The following is a 21,012-nucleotide window of genomic DNA, read 5'->3' as shown; positions in this document are numbered from 1 at the left end:
GTCTCTTACCAAATTGGTCTAGGTCAGTCCATAGAGCAGATTTTTCTCTTGTATAACTGCCGTTCCAAATTGGCTGCTACAAATCGTTATGAATTTCTAATAGTTAGGGATTGGTTTTTTTGAAAATCGAGTTAGTATCTCCCAACTGGCGGCCAACTCAAGAGTGGAAACTCAAACAAAAGACCCGCCTTGCCAGTATGCTGTGGGACGGGGTACTTGGAGAGAGGCTTTGCTCTTCCTCTTCTCATTCAGTGGGGAATGGGACAACAGGCTCATCTGCCTGCGTCCAGAGATGCCAGCTTTATGCTGAGAATGGCAGAGGCACCTGCCAGCCTGGGTACCTCGGAGAGCACCGTCTTCCTGCCCTGCGTTGTCTGCCCAGCTCTGGCCAGTTACCAAGCTCAAGTCCCCACCTGGAGCTTCCATCAGTTTCCAGGACCTTTTACTCGACGAATGTACCCAGGGTCACTATGAAGTTTGCTTATATCTACCACCTACAGCGCTCTTTCCCTTCTTGAAAACTGGCATGACATGCACTCACTTTTAGCCTTTCCTTTATTTGCAATTTAAAAAATATCACTGAGAGTGGTCAGCAATCTCATTGTAAGGTAAGGGTACCAATGAATTGAAATTGCTCAGAATGAAATTTTTTGAGACAAAGGAATGACTTTGTCTTAAAATCCAAAGGAGGATTCTGAGAAAATTTTAAGACAAAGGAATGACTTTGTGTTAAAATCCAAAGAAGGATTCTGAGAAAAATTCCAATTTTTATTTTTTAACCAATTTCCAAGAGGATAATACTGCACTGCTGCCAAATAAATTGAGACGCAGTAAATACTGTTCAATTAATAGGACAGAATTATTTTTTTAGTTAAAAATATAGGAGTCATTGGCCTCTGCCTTCATTACATTATGTCAAGGCTGAAAATCTGAGTTTTCCAACGTGCCAATTGCTCTTCAAGAAATGGGATCCTAAAATGTTGCATATTAGGATCCCCAGGAAACAGATTATGAAGCAGAGATTTGAATGCAGCAGGTTTATTAGGGAGCGCCCTCAGCATCAATACCTGTGCGGGCGAGAAGGGAGCAGAACTGAGAGAGAAGTTGAAATGTGATGCAGTCATAGCAGAAACCTCAAACCGTCTCATGGCCGAGAGCCTGGAGCTGGGACAGCCCTTGGTAATCACCTTAAATTGAAGGAAGGGGGCCAATCTTTAAATCCTGAAATAGACAAGTCTTTAGAGGCAGTCTACCCCTGAGAAGGGCATGTGACTTTGGGGGAAGCATCTCTTTAACAAGGGCAATTCCTGGAGGACTCAACTGAGAGCTGTTGGCCCGAGACACTCCCCCTAGCTGGGGGATGCGTGGGTCCTACAGGGCTGCAATTTGGGTAGTACGCCACGGCAGCCACCTGTCAGAACTTCATATAGAAGAGTTCTGGCCATCTGAACTTCAACTTAACAGCTTTTTATTGAGATTAAGCAGAACTACTAAGCAAAAAAATTTATGATTGTTGTTTGTCCTCACAGCAACGGACTGGCACTATCATTTCTAGAAATCTGGACACAGAGGCAAAGATATCATTTATCTTTGCTCAGACTTCATATGCCAGCATTTTTGCAAAGTGAGACATATTAACTTGATTTGGAGGATTTGTTAATTTCCACTGACTCGCCCCATTCTCAGCATCCAGCAGACTTCCTGACACTCTCCCAAGCCATGTCTGGCCTCCGCAGGGTCACCGGATGGGATCAGCTGCATTCTGGGGACTGCAGGAGTTGTGTTTGAAATTCTGGTTATACTTGTTCATCAGTATAAGAGGTCAGAGTGGAGCAGAAGGATGAAGGAGGGAGGATCCTTCCTTGCACCGGAGCACACGCTTCCACCTTCTTTGAGTCGCAGACATGAAATGCTGTTTTTAATTCAGGTCTTAAGTTGGGAGTATCTAACAAGAAATTTCTGAAGATTAACCTCGGCAGGCTTAGAGGCTTACTGAAATGGTTTTTATTTATTTAAGTCAAACTTCAGAACTTCTGCTCGTTAATAAATTTTTCAGAAATTGTAGTTGAAGTGTTTATATTTCTAACACTATCTCAAAGAGTTTAGGACTGCCCTGGAAAAGGAGCTATATTTTTGCATGGCTCCTTCCAAACGCCATCCTCTCTCCCTCCTGTGCTGGAAGAGTGAAAAGTGTTGAACTTTGCAGAATGTTCTTTACAATCGTTTTCTCACCCAAGCGCCCTGGGACCGTGGACAACCCACCTCTGTGTTCTCAGTAACTGATGACTTGTTGCTTCCCCACATTTGTACTTCCTCATTCCGAGGAATAGTCAGTTAGGGCAGTTATACTTGGGAAGTGTGTACCCAGCCTTTTGAAGATTCCTCCGGCCACGATGGGATATTGGCAAGCAGCGAGAACAGTTTACATGAAGGCCTTCAATGTCAACAGCAAAGGATATGCATGTGTCTGCTCACTTACTTGCTAAAAAAGTATTTGCACAAATTGCTCCTACATCCTTAACAACAGCAAAAGTCTTTCGGGGCTGGTTTCCAAACTCTTTGTTCATTAGCTTTTTAGAATCCCGCTGGATTTTGTGCCTTAACGTTGTTGTATAACAACATATTCTTGGACCCGTGGGTAGCTGTGTGCATGTGTGTGTGACAGAACATGGAAATGAGTGACCCAGATGGTAATTCTTTCCCCCATCACCTCAGGCATATGACAAACCATTTTCTATCTTCTCTGAAAGAAAACACAGAGAACCATGGCTAGTTCAAATGGAAGCCTCTAGTTTCAGCACCCAATTCAATTTAGTCTAGTCTTCTTGATCCCCATACTTAAAGGCATTACTGAAACATCATTACAATTAAAATATATTTATAAAATAAAAGAAAAGGTCTTTTACAACCTCTTCTCACTAAGAGGAGAGGGGTTTTTGCCCCAAGGCCCTGCGCAGGGCATCCCTGACCTCCTTGTTTCTCAGGCTGTACACAACAGGGTTCAGCAGGGGGGTGATGACAGTGTAGGTCACTGAGATGAGTCTGTCCTGCCCCACGGAACTCTGGGACTTAGGCTTGAGGTAAATGATGGAGGCACAGCCATAGTGGATGATGACCACTGTGAGATGGGAGGCGCAGGTGGCAAAGGCCTTCTTCCGGCCCTCAGCTGAAGCAATCTTAAGGATGGCAGAGATGATGAGGACGTAGGAGATGAAGACCAGGCCCATGGGTAGGACAAGGACACAGACACTGACGACAAAGTTGATGATCTCATTGACAGTGGTGTCCGTGCAAGCCAGCTTTAGCAGGGGCCTCACGTCACAGAAGAAGTGAGAGATGAGGGCATCACAGAAGGGCAGGCCAAACACAGATGTGACCTGGGCAATGGCCATGCCCAGACCAAGTCCCAGTGACCCAGATGCCAGCTGGACACAGACCTCTTTACCCATGATGACCGAATACCGTAGGGGGTTGCAGATGGCCACATAGCGGTCATACCCCATGGCCGTGAGGAGGAAGCAATTATTGATACCGAAGGTGAGATAGAAGAAGAGTTGAGCGGCACAGTCTTGGATAGCAATGGGCTGGTGAGGACTCAGGAGGCCGGATAGCATACGGGGAATGATGGCCACGGTATAGCAGGTCTCAGAGAGGGACAGCGTGCTCAGGAAAAAATACATGGGAGTATGGAGGTGACGGTCCAGGCGAATAATAGTCACAATGATGACATTGCCGGAGAACGTCAGTAGGTACAGAGTTAGAAAGACAGCAAAGAAGACAAGCCTGTGCTGCCGCCCAAAGCTGGGGAAACCTTCCAAGAGGAACTCAGTCACAGCAGTGGAGTTTGACTTTGGCATCAGGGCGGGTCCAGGTCTCAAAGAGCTCGGCAAGTGAAAGAATGATGTAAGTCAGCAGTGAAAGACCATAGGCTGGACCAAGGCCTGCAGTCCAGGCATGTCTGTCCTCTGAGCAGTGCCCTGGGCCTCAAGGGCCATCCACAAATGTGTTCAGCTGTTGGCCAAATGCTCAGAGTCATCACCTTTGCCCACTCTCCTCTTTGACTAAAGAAGTGTTAGCCCAGAACTCTGGGGGCAGACATAGACCTCAGAGGGAAGGCAGAGAACCATGAAAAGATTTGTAGAAATAATCACCCAGCCACTGAAGAGGTGCGCCCAGCCAACAAAGAAGCCAGCTCTAAAGTTCCTACTTAAACACTTTGAATTAGCCCCTTAAGGATCCAATGAGGAACAGTGATCTAGGTGAAAGATAAAAGATCTGAGGTGGATATCCTCTCACTGTCTGTCTCAGATGCCCCATGAGGCTCCTAGGATGACTTCTCCTCCCCAGAACCCTCAGTCTTAGGCTTCACTGCCCTAAGCTCTGCACCTAAAATCTACTGTGATCATGAAAGCCTAGAAAAGGGAGTTTGTCCACTAGATAGTCCTCCTGGAAACCCCACACCAAATATCCTCTAAGATCAGGAAAAATGGTTTGATAAGGCACTGTGGGTATTAAGTTTACCTCTTTGAATTGTAGCCAAAGGCAGGAAGGAGGATGGAATAAATCTGAAGATATCCCCTCACGTATGGAATGGGCTTTCCTAGTGTGAGAGCAAAGATAAAATTCATTCCATCAGACAAAGACCAGATGTTCTATTTTTTACTTCAGTTTTGCATATTCACAGTTGTGACGGGGATACAAATGAGCTTATCCCATGTGAGCTGGGAACTGGAGGCTGCACAGGGGTGGATTTAACCTTGCCCCTCAAACTGGTATCTATTCCTGATAAATCCCACCATGTTGAACCGTTACTTCCTTTTAGAATGCTGAGAATCACCACAAGTATCCACCCTCCCTTTTCCATCCTGAAGACAGTACCCCCTGAAATGCTCCCCTCTCCATTTCCGCCAACACCCAGCTGCTGACTAGCGTCATCACTCTCAATGCCATGGCCATTCTCAAGGCGATGGTCTCCTAGCTAATCCCCCTCATTTCAGTTGACCTTGGTCTAAGTCCATGTCTTTCTCCTGAATGCTGTCAACACTGTTTTAAAAAACACCAATGGAGCCCTCCTGCATGAATTCCTTCAGTAGCCTCTTGAAACTTTATGCATGTTTAAATTAATTTGTGGACTGAGTATAGTAATGGTCCATAGAGTTGCTGTGAATGTTAAATGGGTTAATGTATTTGAAAACTTTGACATAGCGCTAATAGGAAACCCTTAACAAATAGTTTTACTAGTAGTTATTCCTTTTGATTTTCCACAAATGAGCCAGTTCAAATATCTAGGAGAATCAGGGTAGAGGTAGGAAAGCTTCACACAGCATTCTAGGATTTGTTTTTAAAAAAGCCTGTGATGATCCTAGCCTTGACTTTACAAAATTTATCATTTCTCTTACAATTGCTCATATGGACCTTTTCACGCTCTTTAAAAATCTTTCTTGAGGGGCACTGAAGAGAACCATGAACTGAAACAGGTACTATCCTGATATAGGTGTGGATTAGGTAGAGTAAGATGTTCAGTTTTGCTTCTAATCCCCTTCTTGAAATGCACAAAATTTTACTTCTCCCTTAGATCTCAGGAGCCCATCCTGCTCACGCACCAAGGAACAATTTGCAGTGATGTCTAAAATGTTTCCCTGGGTTATTATTGATAGTTTGGAACCCATCCCTGTAGAATCACAGTTTTCATTATAGTTGCATATTTGACTTGAAATTCATCCATGTTATTCTTTTAACTTAATCCCACTCTCTTGGCCAGAGATCTTACTCATGCCTAGAGCCCACAATGTTTCTGTTTCCCTCGTCCTCCAGATCACTAGTCAGCTCTAAATTGCTAACATCCTATAACACTCTAGCCCAGCTCCATTTCGGGGGAGATTCCAGCAGAACAATCAGTAAAGGGGTGCAGAGTGGGATGGGAACATGGAAAACACTGGCGAGAACAGAATGACTCACCTGGGGTGTAGGAAGTGTAGGTGACGAAGGCAAGATGAGAGATAAAATGGTAGGAATGGTACAGATGGACAGAAACCTCAAAATTCAGATCATGTCTTTGACTTCAGAGTCTTTATTACCCTTACTTTCTTTCAAATAAATGACCAAAAAAAAAGTGAACAAAATCCTGCCTCTGACTCAGCTGTGGATGACTATGCTGTTTACATTTTTCTCCAAGGAAGAGAAGTTACTTATCTCTATTCCTGTTTTTTTTTTTATCTCCAGTGAATAATTAAATTATACCTCAAATCCATTCAAAACCATTTCTTCAGTAGTTCAGTGTGTTGAGTAAGTAACAAAAGTAACAAAGTATAACTTACTCAATACATGGTTTTTATGTCCTGGTACCAGGGAAATGGAGATGACTAAGAAATGGGCTTTGGCCTATTTCTTAGATTTCTGAACAGTCTTTTGTATAAGACCCGGAGAAAGGCCTGTGGTCTTATATCCCTCTTTTATACATTAGTTTACACATCCCCATTTCCAAAATCATAGAAATCATGGTACTCTCTATGAGAAATCACGTGCTTCCATCTATGGACTCCCACTGGCTATATGATAACTAAAGATACATTATGATAACCGTTTCCCATCCTAGCATATAAGGAAGTGAAACTTACTGTGTGGCCTATTTCTCTGGTCTTCTGGAGAGCTATACTCATGCATGAGAGTCACACCCCCAATCTGGAAATGTGACTGCCTGTAATAATAGACTTTTACTAATAGTTATAAAGTATCCCTAGACTTTTGCCAATGCCCTTCCAGAAATTATTTAAAACCCACCTTATCTGAGTGTAGATCACTTTGTAAAAATATTGCTACTTTGCCAAACAGTCTACAGATTTTCTTACCTGAGGGTCACCAATGTCTTACTGAGCAGAGCTATAGTTTAATAGGAACTCCCCACCCACTGGCAAACCTTCAGATGCCACCTAGAATGCGGTACCCAGAGAGGAAGGAAATCATGCCTATCCCCCTCTTCCAGTGCCTGAGACTGTAAGTGAAGGATAGAAAAAGTCACATTAGGTTCCTCTAGATTCTCACACTCCCTCCTGCTGGGAGAAGCTCCTCTTTGGGTCACAAAGCAGTAATTGTGACTTGAGGTTTCTTAATAAGGTGCAAAATCTTTGTCCCAGACTCCTGGGCCCCTCTACCAAACACCTCCCAAGTGATCAATAGCAAAAGACACAATCAAACAGCAGAGTGCCTGGAGACCTCATTACTCAGGAAGCTCATTTCCTAATCCTGAAATTAACGTTTTGGAGAGTAGCATTGTCTCAGTTTGTAGAAGAAATCTCTAGAGTAAAAAGCTGAATTCAAACTTTGTGGGCCATGGTCCTGCTAAGATACACAGTGTACTTTCTTTCCATTTCTCTGGTGCCAAAGGAGAAGAACGTAAAATATTATGGAATGACTCTCCATAAGTGGCAAAAGAGAAGCAAAAGTCATGAAGTAGGGTTTCAGCAGGGACCCCCATTGCCGGTGCACTGAGGGCTGACCTTCAGTCACTCTGACACTTGCAGCCAGTTTAAAGCCTCAGGCTAAGAATCATCAATCGTCTCCGAATTCTGCTGTAAGAAATGTTACACTTTTAACTGATCTCTCTCATCTGTGCTATGCTCACCACACACCTTACATCATTTAGGGTCCCCTAGCTCAGTTCTGCCCAAGGCCTCAGCCTTGCCGGCTCATGGTTCATGTACTACATCCATCTTATTAAACACAGTCCACAAAGATGTTAATGAGTGTCAAGTCTTAAATATGTAGAAGTTAGCACTCAACTGTCACATACTTTTAACTCTTTAATCATTTTCTTTGCAGTAATCTTACATTTCTAACTCAACTGTAAGCACCTTTAGAGACTCTCATTCATGTTTTGTTCTCCCACTGTCCTTACAGCCATTACTACTAATAAAAATTTCTGACACTTATTATATGTGCCTCCTATAGGCTAGGTACTAAACTACAACATACATATGTTGATTCATTTAATCCTAAGAATAAATCTACAGGAAGCATTAATACACTCATTGTCAGAAGGCCCAGGCACGGTGATGTTATGTAGCTTTCCCCAGGGCACTGAGCTGACGAATGGGAAACCAGAACATAAACCCAAGAAGCCCAGCTTCAGAAGTTGTACTAGCACAGTTCTGGACAAAAACAATTCTCAATAAATATTGGTTAGATTGATTTAACTTGAAATTGTGTTCAGTAATGGAACTGCTAGTGACAGCAATCTAAGAAAGCATCTTGGCTATGCACAAAAAACATTAGACTAGTGATTCTGCCTACCCAGATTTTAGTTTCTGTATCTGCCACTAACTTGATTAGTGTTTGGATAGACACTTATCTGGGCCTCTGTTTATTCATCTGTGAGTGATGATTATGATAACAATATGATAACAATATGATGGTGATATGACAATGATGATGATGAAGCCCACAACAGTAATATCAAATCAGATTTGCCTGTTACTCTGCATTCTTCACACTGTTTTAGGGAATCTCCCAATAAAATGGTGAGGAAGGTATATATTTAAGTACTATTATTCCCATTTTACAAATGAAGAAACTAAGGTTGATTAAGAGAACTGGAGTAAGTGACCCTTAGCAGAGTTCTTCCCACCCTGCTATTCTTCATGTCCATATAAAACTGAAGGATAGCACCAGTTCTCCTCCAACTCTAGAATGAAGTTATTATGACAATAAGATGTGGAAAGAGCTTCCAAGCCATGAATAGTTGAGAGGCCAAGACTCCAGAAAGAAAGGATATGTAGAAATATTAGCGTGATACCCACTCTTTGCAGTTTCCTCAAGGAACTATAATTTATAGTTTGTAGGCTTTGGTAAAAGACTAAAAAATGAGCAGCTCAGCTCATCTGGCAGTGTCCATACGCTTAAGGGCTGCACCGTAGGTGAAAGGGTAAGGTGCAAATAAATTAACTCCCACACAGACTTGAAACCAGCTTCAGTTTCACTTAATCCCTACTTGTATTAATATCCTCTCACCCTAATCTAACTACCAGTCAGGAGTAAAATAAAATCTTCTCTAGAGGAAGCTTATATAATGCAGAACCTTAATTTATCTTTACAGTTTTTTCATGTAGGACAGTCATAGGTAAACTACAGCCTGCTGGTCCCTGAACCCACCACTGGTTTTGGCATAGACTTCAAGCTGTATTACGGTTTTTACATTTTTAAACGGTTGAGAAAAATCAAAAGAAGATTTTGTGACATGAAAATCGTATGAAATTCAAATTTCAGGGACCACAGGTTTTTTAAAACCATAGCCACACTCACTTACTTACATAACACCTATGTGCTACTAGGGCAGAATTTAATTGTTGCAACAGAGACTTATGGTCTACAAATCCTAAATTATTTACTGCCTGGCCCCTTTCAGGAAAAATTTGAGAACTCCTGATACAGTGTTGAGGATGCAATAAAAATGCACCAAGCATAAAAAAACAAAACAAACAAGAAAAAAATGCACCAAGCATACCAGGAGAGAAGACTGACGGGCTAAAAATCAAGGAAAGAAAAACACTAAATAGAAAGACTCAGAAACCACTATATTAAAGTTATCAGATACAACTTAAAGATAAACAGACTGTGGGAGATGTATCCTAAAGTGACCTTCAATGACTCACATTCATGTATAATCCTTCCCTCTTAAGGGTGGGCAGAACTGTGACTTACCTCTACTTAACAGGATATAGCAAAGGTGATAGGATGTCACTCCCATGCTTACATTACATTATATAAAAATCTATCTTAGCAGACAGGAACAAGAGATTCTCCCTTGTTGGCTCTGAAGACGTAAGCTTCATGTTTTGAGAGGGCTTGTAAGAGGGCCATGTGGCAGGAAATATGGGCAGCATCTAGGTTCTGAGAGCAATCTCAGTTAACAGCAAGTAAGAAAACACAACCTCAGTCCTTATAACTACAAGGAACCAATTTTACCAACAACCAAATGGGGTTGGAAGAAAACACCAAGCTCCAGAAAGGAGTATACTCGGGTGACACCTTGATTTCAGGTTTGTGAGACTCTAAGCAGAACACCCACTCAGACCATGCATAGGATACCTGACCCATGGAAACTGAGCTAATAAATATGTGCTGTTTTAAACTATTAAATTTATAGTTTTTTCTTTATATGAGAAAATGAGTGTGAATATGCTACATGTAAAAACTTGTGGTGATTTGATATGAAGCAATAGAAAACTAATAAACTTTTGTTGTGTTGAAGAAATAGGTGACAAATTGTGGAACCACTACAAAGAACTGGAAAATATTTTTAAAAAGAAAGTGAAAATATCAGATACATTTAATATAAAAAATACAGTAACTGAAACTAAGAATTTAATAGAATGTTTTAACAGCATATTAGAAACTAGAGATAAAAATCACTGAATTAGAAGCATTTAGTAGGAAATATCCAAACTGAAGCATGGAGAGGAGAAAATGCAACATAAGAGCATAAGAGACAAAAAGAACTCATTGAAAAGGTCCAACATATGTGTAACTGGAGCTCCAAATTGATAGGAGAGATAGAATGTATCAGAAGTAATTATAGACACAAGTCTTTGAAATTAAAGGAAAACATCAAGATAAAAATTCAACAATCACTCTGAATTACATGCAGAATTACATGTATTACTCTGAATTACATGAATCACTCTGAAATATATTCTCCTCCCAAACAAAATGCATGCAGACCTATCATATAAAATGGCTAAAATGTAAAGAAAAAACAAATCTCTTAAAAGTGGTTAGGGGAACAAAGGCACATTGTTTTCAAGGAATAATAATAGGACTAGTAAGTGACTTCTCAATAGCAAAATTGGAAAGAAGAAATCAATGGAATGACATCTGCAAAATGCTGAAAGAATATAACTGCCAAACTGGAATTCTATACTCAGGGGGACTGTCCTTCCTTAAGAAAAGCAAAACAAGACCAGTTTCAGAAATGGAAAAAATGCTCTCCTTCATCACCTGGAGCTCTGCATTAAAGAAATGGGCAATGGAGTTCTCTAGGGGGAAGGAATATCCATAACAGGAAAGATAAATGCATGGGCAAGTATAAATTAATATTACACTTCATATTATACAATAATAAATCTCTTACAGTTCTCTAAATATTTTAGAATCAAAATATGACATTAAAATGGGAACAAATTAGATTGAGGATTCATATAGTCTTTGCATTGTTTTTGAACTGGAATCTCTAAAATAACCATTAAAATGATACATATGCAACAAAATAAAAGGAAAAGAATAAAAAACTTGATTACTCTAAAATAAGATAAAAAGATAGGAAGAAGGTACATTAAAAAAATAGGAAAAATAGAAAAATCCTAATGTGGTATAAACCCAAATCTATAAGTAACTTCATTAAATATAAAATGTAAATTTTATTTAATGTAAACTAATAACCCAACTAGTAGAGAAAGTGTCTGACCGGATAGGAAAACAAACTTTCATTTACAAGAGACACACCTTAATTATCAGGATACAGAAATATTGAAAACAAAATAATGGAAAAATACATCATGCAAACACTAACCAAAAGAAAGTTATTGTTTTACGTTAACATCAAGGATGATTTCAATTTTTAAAAATCCATTAGTTTGTGACCTGTCATACAGTCTAGTCTGGATTAGAATGTTCCATATGTACTTGAAAAGCATATGTATTCTGCTCTTTTTGTGTGTAGTTTTCCAAAAATGTCAGGACAAGTTGGTTGATAGCGTTGTTCAAGTATTCTATATCCTTACAGATTCTCTTTCTGGTTGTTCTATAAAACTACTGAAATAGAATCACTGAACTCTCCAACTGTAATTGTTGAATTTCCTGTTTCTCCTGTCAATCCTGTCATTTTTACTTTGTGGATTTTGGGGCTCTGCTGTCAGCTGCATAAACATTTGAAAGTCTGTATCTTCCTAACATATTGGCTCTTCTATCATAATTATATTTGTCTCTTGTAATCCTTGTCTAAAAGTCTATTTTGTCCTATGTTAACATAGCCATTTCCTCTCTTACAGTTAGTTTGCACGGTTTACTTACAACCTTTACTTGCAACATATTTGTATCTGATTCTGAAGTGTATCTCCTGTAAACAGCACACAGTTGAATCTTGCTTTTTAAAATCCAATTGGCCAATCTTTCCCTTTTGATCAAAGGCTTCAGTGCGTTCACTTTAATGTAATTAATGGTGTAAATGGATTAATGTCTTCCATTTTGCTGCTTGTTTTCTATGTTTCATATCTTTCTTTTTTCTTTAATTTTTTATTAAGGTATGATTGATATACATGCTTATGAAAGTTTCACATGGAAAAACAATGTGGTTACTACATTTACCCATATTATCAAGTCCCCACCCACACCCCAGTGCAGTCACTGTCCATCAATGCAGCAAGTTGCCAGAGATCCACTAAGTCCTTTCTCTGTGATACACTGTTCTCCCCGTGACCCCTGACACCATGTGTACATGATTCCCCTCAGTCCCCTCCTCCCTCCCTCCCCACCCGCCCTCCCGCACCCCTCCTCTTTAGTCACCATTAGTTCCTTCTTGGAGTCTCCGAGTCTGCTGCCATTTTGTTCCTTCAGTTTTGTTTCATTGTTATACTCCACAAATGAGGGAAATCATTTGGCATTTGTCTTTCTCTACTTGGCTTATTTCACTGAGCATAATGTCCTCCAGCTCCATCCGTGTGGTTGCAAATGGTAGAGTCTGTTTCTTTCTTACTGCTGAATAGTATTCCATTGTGTATATGTACCTCATCTTCTTTATCCATTCGTCTACTGATGGACACTTAGGTTGCTGCCATTTCTTGGCTATTGTAAATACTGCTGTGATGAACATAGGGGTGCATGTCTTTTTCAAACTGGGCTGCTGCATTCTTAGGGTAAATTCCTAGGAGTGGAATTCCTGGGTCAAATGGTATTTCTATTTTGAGTTTTTTGAGGAAACTCCATACTGCTTTCCACAGTGGTTGAACTAATTTACATTCCCACCAGCAGTGTAGGAGGGTTCCCCTTTCTCCACAACCTCGCCAACATTTGTTGTTGTCTGTCTTTTGGATGGTGGCCATCCTAACAGGTTAGAGGTGATCACTCATTGTGGTTTTAATTTGCATTTCTCTGATGACAAGTGATGTGGAGCATCTTTGCATGTCTGTTGGCCATCTGAATTTCTTCTTTGGATAAGTGTCTGTTCAGCTCCTCTGCCCATTTTTTTATTGGATTATTTGCATTTTGTTTGTTGAGGTGCGTGAGCTCTTTATATATTTTGGATGTCAACCCTTTATCAGATCTGTTGTTTTATGAGTATATTCTCCCATACTGTAGGGTACCTTTTTGTTCTATTGATGGTGTCCTTTGCTGTACAGAAGCTTTTCAACTTGATATAGTCCCACCTGTTCGTTTTTGCTTTTGTTTCCCTTGCCCGGGGAGATATTTTCATGAAGAAGTTGTTCATGTTTATGTCCAAGAGATTTTTGCCTATGGTTTTTTCTAAGAGTTTTATGGTTTCATGACTTACATTCAGGTCTTTGAGCCATTTCGAATTTACTTTTGTGTATGGGGTTAGACAGTGATCCAGTTTCATTCTCTTACATGTAGCTGTCCAGTTTTGCCAGCACCATGTTGAAGAGACTGTCATTTCCCCATTGTATGTCCATGGCTCCTTTATCATATATTTATTGAACATGTATATTTGGGTTAATATCTGGAGTCTATATTCTGTTCCACTGGTCTGCGGCTCTGTTCTTGTGCCAGTACCAAATTGTCTTGATTACTGTGGCTTTGTGGTAAAGCTTGAAGTTGGGAAGCGAGACCCCCACCCCCACCCCACTGCTTTATTCTTCCTTCTCAGGATTGCTTTGGCTATTTGGGGTCTTTTGTGGTTCCATATGAATTTTAAAACTATTTGTTCCAGTTCATTGAAGAATGCTGTTGGTATTTTGATAGGCATTGCATTGAATCTATAGATTGCTTTAGGCAGGATGGCCATTTTGACGATATTAATTCTTCCTAGCCAAGAGTATGGGATGAATTACCATTTGTTAGTGTCCTCTTTAACTTCTCTTAAGAGTGCCTTGTGGTTTTCAGGATATAGGTCTTTCACTTCCTTGGTTAGGTTAACTCCTAGGTATTTTATTCTTTTTGATGCAATTTTGAGTGTATTTGTTTTCCTGATTTCTCTTTCTGTTAGTTCATTGTTAATGTATAGGAGAGCTACAGATTTCTGTGTATTAATTTTGTATCCTGCAACTTTGCTGAATTCAAATATCAGTTCTAGTAGTTTTGGAGTGGAGTCTTTAGGGTTTTTTATGTACAATATCATGTCATCTGCAAATAGTGACAGTTTAACTTCTTCTTTACCAATCTGGATTCCTTGTATTTCTTTGTTTTGTCTGATTGCCGTGGCTAGGACCTCCAGTACTATGTTAAATAACAGTGGGGAGAGTGGGCATCCCTGTCTTGTTCCCGATCTCAGAGGAAAAGCTTTCATCTTCTCGCTGTTCAGTATGATGTTGGCTGTGGGTTTGTCATACATGGCCTTTATTATGTTGAGGTACTTGCCCTCTATGCCCATTTTGCTGAGAGTTTTTATCATGAATGGATGTTGAATACATCTTTATTTTTATAAATCCAAAAATACAGTGTTTTAACTATGTAACTGTTTTAAACGATATGTTTTTTAAAAAGAAATTATTAAGGAAAAAAACAGAAATGCAGGTATATAGACACACAGGCATACTCCTTTATAATGACATATATGTTACATAGGTAGCATTTCTGGTTTTCATTTTTCCCTGTGGATATGAGTTACTGTCCACTGTCATTTCCTTTCAGCCTAAAGAACTTCCTTTAGAATTTCTTGTATGGTTGGTCTGCTAGCAACAAATTCTATCTTTATCTGGGTACACTTTTACTTTGTCTTCATTTTTAAAGGATATTGTTGCTAGATACAGATTTTTTGTTAAATTACCTTTTTTATTTTAGCAATTTGAATGCCATTTCACTATCTTCTGGTTTCAATGTTTTTTCCTATTAAGAAGTGAACTGTTAATCATATTGTTTTTATTCTGGACATGCTGAGTCATTTTTCCCTAGTTGTTTTCAAGATTTTGTCTCTATATTTGGCTTTCAGCAGTTTGATGTGTCTAGAAATGATGAAATTGTGAATACATAGTTTACTACTTAGTGGTTAGCCAATGATTCGGGCAGAGATTGTATGCACACACCCAGAGCCAATAAGGATCTACCTTCTGCTGATCAACCTCTGTGCAGGCATGGAACACACTCAAAGTTCCAGCCAGTTCTCAGGTCTCACTGAGCTTTTGATTTTGGTCAGGTTTTCTCTGGTCTCCCTTGTGCATTCATGGTTTCTATGCAGCCAGAGATGTGTAGGGACTTATCCCAGTTTTTCTGTGGCTCTCTTATTTTCAGGATCTCCCAGTTAAATTTATGATTTATTTGTTGCTTACGCATGTGAAAATTAATAAAGAGAAACCTCACTAAAGGGAAGCTAGAAGGGGGAGCCTCTTGACTTCCTATCCAGGAAGAACTGTCGATTTCAGACCCCAACAGAACTGTCAACAAGAAAGAATCATCAATTACCTGCCAGAATAGGCAAAGGTGTGTACACTGCATCTCCTTTAAGAAATTGACTACCCCTGCATCTCAGCCAGTGAGAAACATCATCACCCTGAACTCTTGCTTTTCTCTGGACTTATATTCAAAACAACCCCTCCCAACTTTCTCCTTCCCCATAAAATAACATTTCCTCTCCTTTGTTGGCTGGACTTGGCTATGGTTTTGCTGTAGCTTGCATGTCCTGAATTGCAATTTTCTTCTATTCTCGAATAAAACCGTTTTGCTGGTAAAATAACTGACAGTTTTATTTTTAAGGTTAAGAACCAGGACCAAGACCACAAGGTCAGGGTAGCAGAGCTGTGGGTTTTCTGTCCCCATTCCCAAATGGGTTGGTTGCACTGAGCCAGCGACGCTGCAGGGTTTTGCCCCACCTGCACTGCATGTACAGACTGAACCTCCTGACACCGAGGCTGCTTGTCCCCACCTCCACCAGCAGCTAAAACTGAAGTTCTTACCCACTCGGCGGGGAGTGCGGCAAGGGTGTGGAGGTGACTGATCAGAGCATTCTAAGACAAAAAGGCAGCTGACTCCGGCCCTTCTTAACCTGAAGTTCTGGCAATTTTTTAAGCATAAATGTTTCTTAATTTGTTATCTGCTGTTGGTCAGTTTCTAGTGTCCTGAAATCACTGTCTGATACATTATTCAGTCTTATTCTTGTTTTTTGCAGAAGATAGTTGTTGGCCTCTGTTTTGCCACCATTACTGCAAGTTCTGTCTGCTCCACTTCCTATCAGTCTCCAGGTCCATGCCTAGTGACAGGTCCCATAACATCAGAAACCTGGGAAATGGGTGCAGGAATTTATTCTAAATCTGCTAGAAGAAAAAGAAATACCGCATTCATATTGGTAACATATACTGATGTGTGCATTTAACCAGAGATTCTGGACTCAGTATATTTGTTTAAAGAGATGGGAGTAGTTCTTAAAGTTGCTTAGTTGGTTAACTAAAATATGGACTCGGTAGTGCCTGTTCCCTGCAGCCTGTGGTTGAAGATGTGAGATGTTGCCACCGAGCGACTCCCTGAGTTCAACAGGGACGATGAGAGCCCAGTGAATCAAAGGTCAAGCGGCACCACCTACCTATCAGATATAAAGAGTGTATGTGTTTACTGAAACAGGTGGCAGTAGTAATTAGAAGTGCTTGCTTAGGGCTCTTTGTGCATCTTATTGATCATAGTGTTTCTAAGACTGAGATAGAATGGAAACTGGATATATTTGATAGTAATAACACCCTTCTTCAATCTCGAGGACTGGTGAACATAATCCTGCCTTTAGTCACCACAATGGAGAATCAAGGCCTCTCATCCAATTCCCAGACTAGAGCCAGTTCACATTCCTAGAGCCCTTTGAACGGGCATATCCCCTGAGGATGCACCCTCTGACATTGCTGCAAATACGTATTATTCATTTTCTTTGTAGCCTTCCCTAAGGAACTGCATCCATTTACCATGGTAACTACCTCTGAACTGACACTTAACCCTGGACAGCAAACACAGTTTAGCATGGAAGCTCATGAATGGCAAGAAAAAAATGGAATTTGGGCCTGAATTCATTTCACAGTGAGCCCAGTGATTCCCAAACACAGTATGGTCAATTTCCCCATTTCCACATGCATTATCTACATAGACACACGTGGCAACATACTGTGCATGTTACTTCAGTCCATTCCCTTAGTAAACCAGGATACTGTCAATGGTGAGTAGGATCCAGAATAAGAGAAAGCTCTGAAGTCATCCCAGGATATGGTGCAAACAATTCTACCACTAGAGCCTTATGACCCAGTAGATACAATATACACAGAGCGTCGGGTTTTTTTCATAGAGATTGAGATTTATAACACGTTTATACTATGTATTTGTTGCAATGTCACAAGGTCTGTCCTGAAGAGGACATGGCCACCCTACACCCAAGGGCTCTAATCAGAGAATCAGGTAAGAAGCTATGATGATGTTTTGTTATTAAGAATCAAGTCAGGATTCTGTCAGCCCCAATAGGATCACAGGGCAAAGACCTCAGATTTCTGTAAAAAACCGTACTTTTTCTAGATAAGCATTTACCCCTGAACCGCCTTTTGAGTCCCAGTAAAGGCAGACCACCTGATGTGTCCTAGGATGATGTTTCATGGTCTTGTTATGTCCCCACAAGCCAAGGTACAGCCAGGTCTACCACTCTAGATCCAAGTCCAGTCATGTGTCCACTGGAGAATCGCAGGAGCCTCCTAAAGGACCTGCTTGCTTCCAGACTTGTCATTTTCCACATTTCCACCAGACACTTTGAGATGCACATCTGATGGCACCATTCACCTCCTTAAAAGCTTTGCTGGCTCTGTATCAGCCTGAGAACAAGCTTGGAGTCGTATTAAGACCCTGCACGATCCAATCCCCTATGACCTTCCCACTTCATTTCTCCCTTGGACTCTCTGTGCACAGTTTGGCTTTCTTTCAGTTCTCGGAATGAAGTATTCATTTATCAAGTTTTTCAGTCGTGTTTTTCTCTTGGCCTTAAATTCTCTTGCCTAGGTTTACCTAGTTGACCCATATTCACCTTAGAGACCCCAGCTCAAACATCATTCCTCAAAAAAAATATTTAAACTTTCCAGAATAGCAAAACTTACCCCCCTTTCTTATATGCCCTCATAAGCCCCTGTGTTTTTTCCTGATTGCATTTATTTTTGTTTGTAATAATGTGTGTGTTTGTGAGACTGAAACCTCCCCGGTGTGCAGGCTGCTCACTACACAGTGCCACCCAATCAAGGGGAAGAATGAGGGATACAGTGTAGCCCACAGCCCACCGGGAAGGTCACACATCCTGCTGTAGTGCTCCATACGTGCTCATGAAGGAATTCCCTTTCACGAATTGCAAAAATACACTGTCTACTCACCAGGAGGCGTGCATATGCGCGGCACCTGCCCAGAAGAGGCTCCTTTAACTTGTTCACACAAAGACAGCCAATGGATTAGCTACAGCTCTAGACTCTGCCTCCTTGCTAAGCTCTATGAGAGCGGGCAAGCACCATGACTTCCAGCTCCAATACCTGGCACAGTGCCTGGAACATGAGTAGATGTTCAATAATATTTATTACTATAGCAAATGAAGGAATGATCCTCAGATGTAGGATAACAGATATGTATTTTATTTCACATGTTTCTTTGGGGTTCATTGGGTTTTTTTTAACAAAACACATTTCGGTGTCTATAGAACAAGCTGTATTTGTGAGTCAAGCAGCTAAAAGCAGAGTTTTGTTCTACTAATTGCCCAACTTCCTCATCAGGCCCCTGGGATGAAGCCTCAGGCTCCTTTCCCTGCTGCCCCCTGTGCCCTGGAATGAGTCTCAAAGGGAAGTCTCTAGAGTCCTGGATCAGAGGATCTAGTTCTCTTCTGGGAATAGACAAGAGTCCCTGGATTTGGGGTTTGAAGAGGCTTCAACCCTGCAGGAAGATCCTCTCAGGTCAGAGGAGTCAATGATTTGGGCCTTGAGTTACCGCCACACCCTGACCTATAGTCTCATTCAGGAAATAATGAACTTCTAGGCTGAGTTTTGTTTCTCTCATATCAGCCTCTTGAAGAGTCCCATCTTTTTTTTTTTTTTAAGTTCAGATGTACCAGCAATTTAGAGAATTTCTCTCATCTCCTTTGCCACCTTTGCAAGATGTATGTGGTTTGCTAGTAGAAAAAAGAAAAAGAGGAGAGCTGATTTTTAATTTTCGGAGCTTCTTCCTTTTACCATCTGGTTTTCTAATGATTTTCTTGAACAGTAGTATTTCATACTTTCCCTGTATTTTGCATGATGGCTACTTGAGACCAGTGCCTAAAAAGTGAAATAGTATGTGTATAGTAATAAAAGAATCTGTGTAAAATCACGGGGAAGAGAGAGTAAATAAGACAGCCTTGAAAATCCCAAAGCTGTCATCTCCCCCCGACGCCCCTGGGGTCTTCTGAGGCAGTGAGGCTGAGAGCCGGGTAGTTTTCGTACGGCTGCTGCCTCCTTCCCCTTGAGCCCGAGCCTTGTGCCTGAACAGTCCCTGAGTGGGGCTTTGATTCAGGGCAAGGATATGGGGCTCAGAGTCAGACGTACCTGAGCTTCACACCTAGTGGCACCAGTTACTAAACAGGCGAGTCCGACAAGTGGCTGAAACTCCTGAGCCTCCAACTGCCCATCTGTAAAGCAGGCGTATTTTATTTCCTTGTAGAGTAATGACTACATGTTAGACTCTGTAGTCTGTCCTAACAGGGTAGCATATAGTATATTTTAACCGAATGTTAGTTCCTACTCTCTGGTTTCTAATGACCTCGGTCAGAGTGTAAGGGCAGCTTTCTGGTTCCATCCGTTTCTGGGGTCCACATGCTGGGACTCCGCTTACTCACTAGGCTCCATCCTCAGTCAGGTTCTCCACCCTGCTCCCATTCAGCAGGGAGGTACCCAACCACTACTTCCAGAAGAACATGCTTGGAAAATCTGTGTGTGTGTGTGCACGTGCATGTGACTGGGTGTGAATTGGGCTGCAGCTGGAGATTCTAGAGAGAGAGATGCTATCTATCTATACCTGCAGCAGAAGAAAAGAAATAAAAGGAACGCCATTTTCCTCGGAGCCTTGCCCTCCCACCACATGTTGGCAGCTACATTAAGAAGTAAAAGGAAACAGGGTAATTCTTATCAAGTCCAGGTCCCTGCCTCTCACAGAGACATCAAAAACAACTCAGAACAAGATATAGTGATTTCATCTCTTCTTTAAAGCCCTCTTAGAGAACGCTTATCAACGTGCTTGTGGTATGTGGATCATTATCTCAGCTGGGACAGAAGGAGTGTCTTCCTCCAGTACTGACATCTTTCAAGAGCAGAGGACTCAAGGTACAGGTGAACAGAGCTGGGTTCCCACATTATCTCTGCCGTGAACTAAATGTGTGACATCAGGCAACTCTTTTACCCTTTATGGAATGGTTTCTTCCCATTTCTATCACATACTTACTTTTGAGAAGTGAATGTATTGCTACTTTGAAGAATAAAAGAAACTGTACAGCACAATTTATATAAATTTCATCTTTTAACAGAAAAGTGCTGGTCACTAAAACTCAAGGATTGGAAAACTAATCCAAGATTAATTGTCTATCCCCCTTCTTAATGATAACGGTTTGCCAATATGTAGCTCATCCACCCATACTTTCCTACATTGTGCCTTCATGTCTTTTTTTTTCCCAACACTCTCTCAACTTCTGCAACTTAACGAACTGTATAGGCTTCATTCATTTCTCTCTACCTGTGCCATTTTCTGTCTTTTGCTTGCATGCTTCCTATGCTCCATCTGCTTGTAAAGTCCCAATAAAAGAGACTGTGTTCTCCACCTCTCACTTCCTAG

The 21,012-nt window shown here is 41.0% G+C and overlaps 1 protein-coding gene and 1 pseudogene across 1 annotated transcript; both read right to left on the bottom strand.

The window, feature by feature from the left end:
• LOC108394515 (olfactory receptor 10J1-like) overlaps positions 1 to 21,012 on the bottom strand; it is a 269,001-nt pseudogene that overhangs the window by 39,385 nt on the left and 208,604 nt on the right.
• LOC108405034 (olfactory receptor 10J3) lies at positions 2,919 to 3,857 on the bottom strand. Its single transcript, XM_017672947.3, has one exon. It carries the CDS (start codon positions 3,855 to 3,857, stop codon positions 2,919 to 2,921), a length of 939 nt encoding a protein of 312 aa, XP_017528436.3.

The sequence above is a fragment of the Manis javanica genome, chromosome 14 (assembly GCF_040802235.1).
Source record: "Manis javanica isolate MJ-LG chromosome 14, MJ_LKY, whole genome shotgun sequence".
Lineage (NCBI taxonomy): Eukaryota > Metazoa > Chordata > Mammalia > Pholidota > Manidae > Manis > Manis javanica.
Note: the sequence above shows the minus strand (reverse complement) of the source record. Positions and strands in the feature narration are given on the sequence as shown.